The following is an 893-nucleotide window of genomic DNA, read 5'->3' on the forward strand; positions in this document are numbered from 1 at the left end:
AAGGGGCCCCACCGCAGGAAGCCAAGGGCCAAACTCCTCCGGTTTGGAGGTGAAGCCCGACTCCCTGTGAAGACGGAGGCGCAGCTGCGAGTTCCGCAGCAGAGGGATTGCTGTCCGACGGTACAAGCCGTGAACGCACCTTGCCTAGAGACGCTCACGACCTTGCTGCGCAAACCTGCCTGGTGTGAGCAGTGCATGCCTTCAGCTGTGCCGTGAGTGGCGTGGAAAATAAAGCTGATATCAACTGTTAGGAGATCAGAGGAGGGAGAGGAGCCAGAGCTTGCCACGCTGTGTTCACGAAGTGCCGTGGTGCGGCTGAAAGCATGGAGCTGGGCTGGGGGAGATGGGGGGGCTGCCGCTGTCCTGACACACAAATACCTTGCTCTGTTGCAAAGAGCAAAAGTCTGGTAGAGAAACTGAGTGGCCCCTCAGGTCGCTCCCGGGAACACACTGCTGCAGCCAGAGCCCCTCAGGCCAGGAAGGCAGGTCAGTCCCTCCGGCTGCCCCATCCCGGCTCTGCCTGTGGGGCCAAGGATTGGCTGCGAGAGAAGCGGCAGCCTCCAGCATGTGAAGAAGAAAAGACCTTAATATATCTCCTTTTAAAAACAAATATTGGGGTCAGGGTGAAGCAGCCCTGGCGCTGGTGTGAACCAGCCACCTGCCATCTGTCCCGGCTTCCCACATCACTTCCAATGCAGCACCACCATTTCTCAGCAGTTATCGGGCCCATTAAACACCTTCCAGCGCCCACGCTCACCACGGCGGAGGCGAAGCAGGAGCTCCGCGCCGACATCTCAGCCGTGTGCTGGCCCACCGCGGTGAACCCTCACCGTCCCCTCCCGGCGGCTCCCGCTCTCCCTTCAGGGTGGTGCAGAACGGAACAGGGGAGCACA

General features: G+C 60.5%; 1 protein-coding gene across 1 annotated transcript in view; it reads left to right on the forward strand.

Annotated features, from left to right (window-relative positions):
- Positions 1-893, forward strand: part of LOC103925684 (sodium-dependent serotonin transporter-like) — a 9668-nt gene that overhangs the window by 7981 nt on the left and 794 nt on the right. Inside the window, exon 13 of the mRNA XM_009334431.1 lies at positions 4-184. Coding sequence (XP_009332706.1) covers positions 4-184 — 181 coding nt within the window. The remainder of the gene's footprint in view (positions 1-3; positions 185-893) is intronic.

The sequence above is a fragment of the Pygoscelis adeliae genome, unplaced genomic scaffold (genome assembly GCF_000699105.1).
Source record: "Pygoscelis adeliae isolate BGI_AS28 unplaced genomic scaffold, ASM69910v1 Scaffold262, whole genome shotgun sequence".
Classification (NCBI taxonomy): Eukaryota; Metazoa; Chordata; class Aves; order Sphenisciformes; family Spheniscidae; genus Pygoscelis; species Pygoscelis adeliae.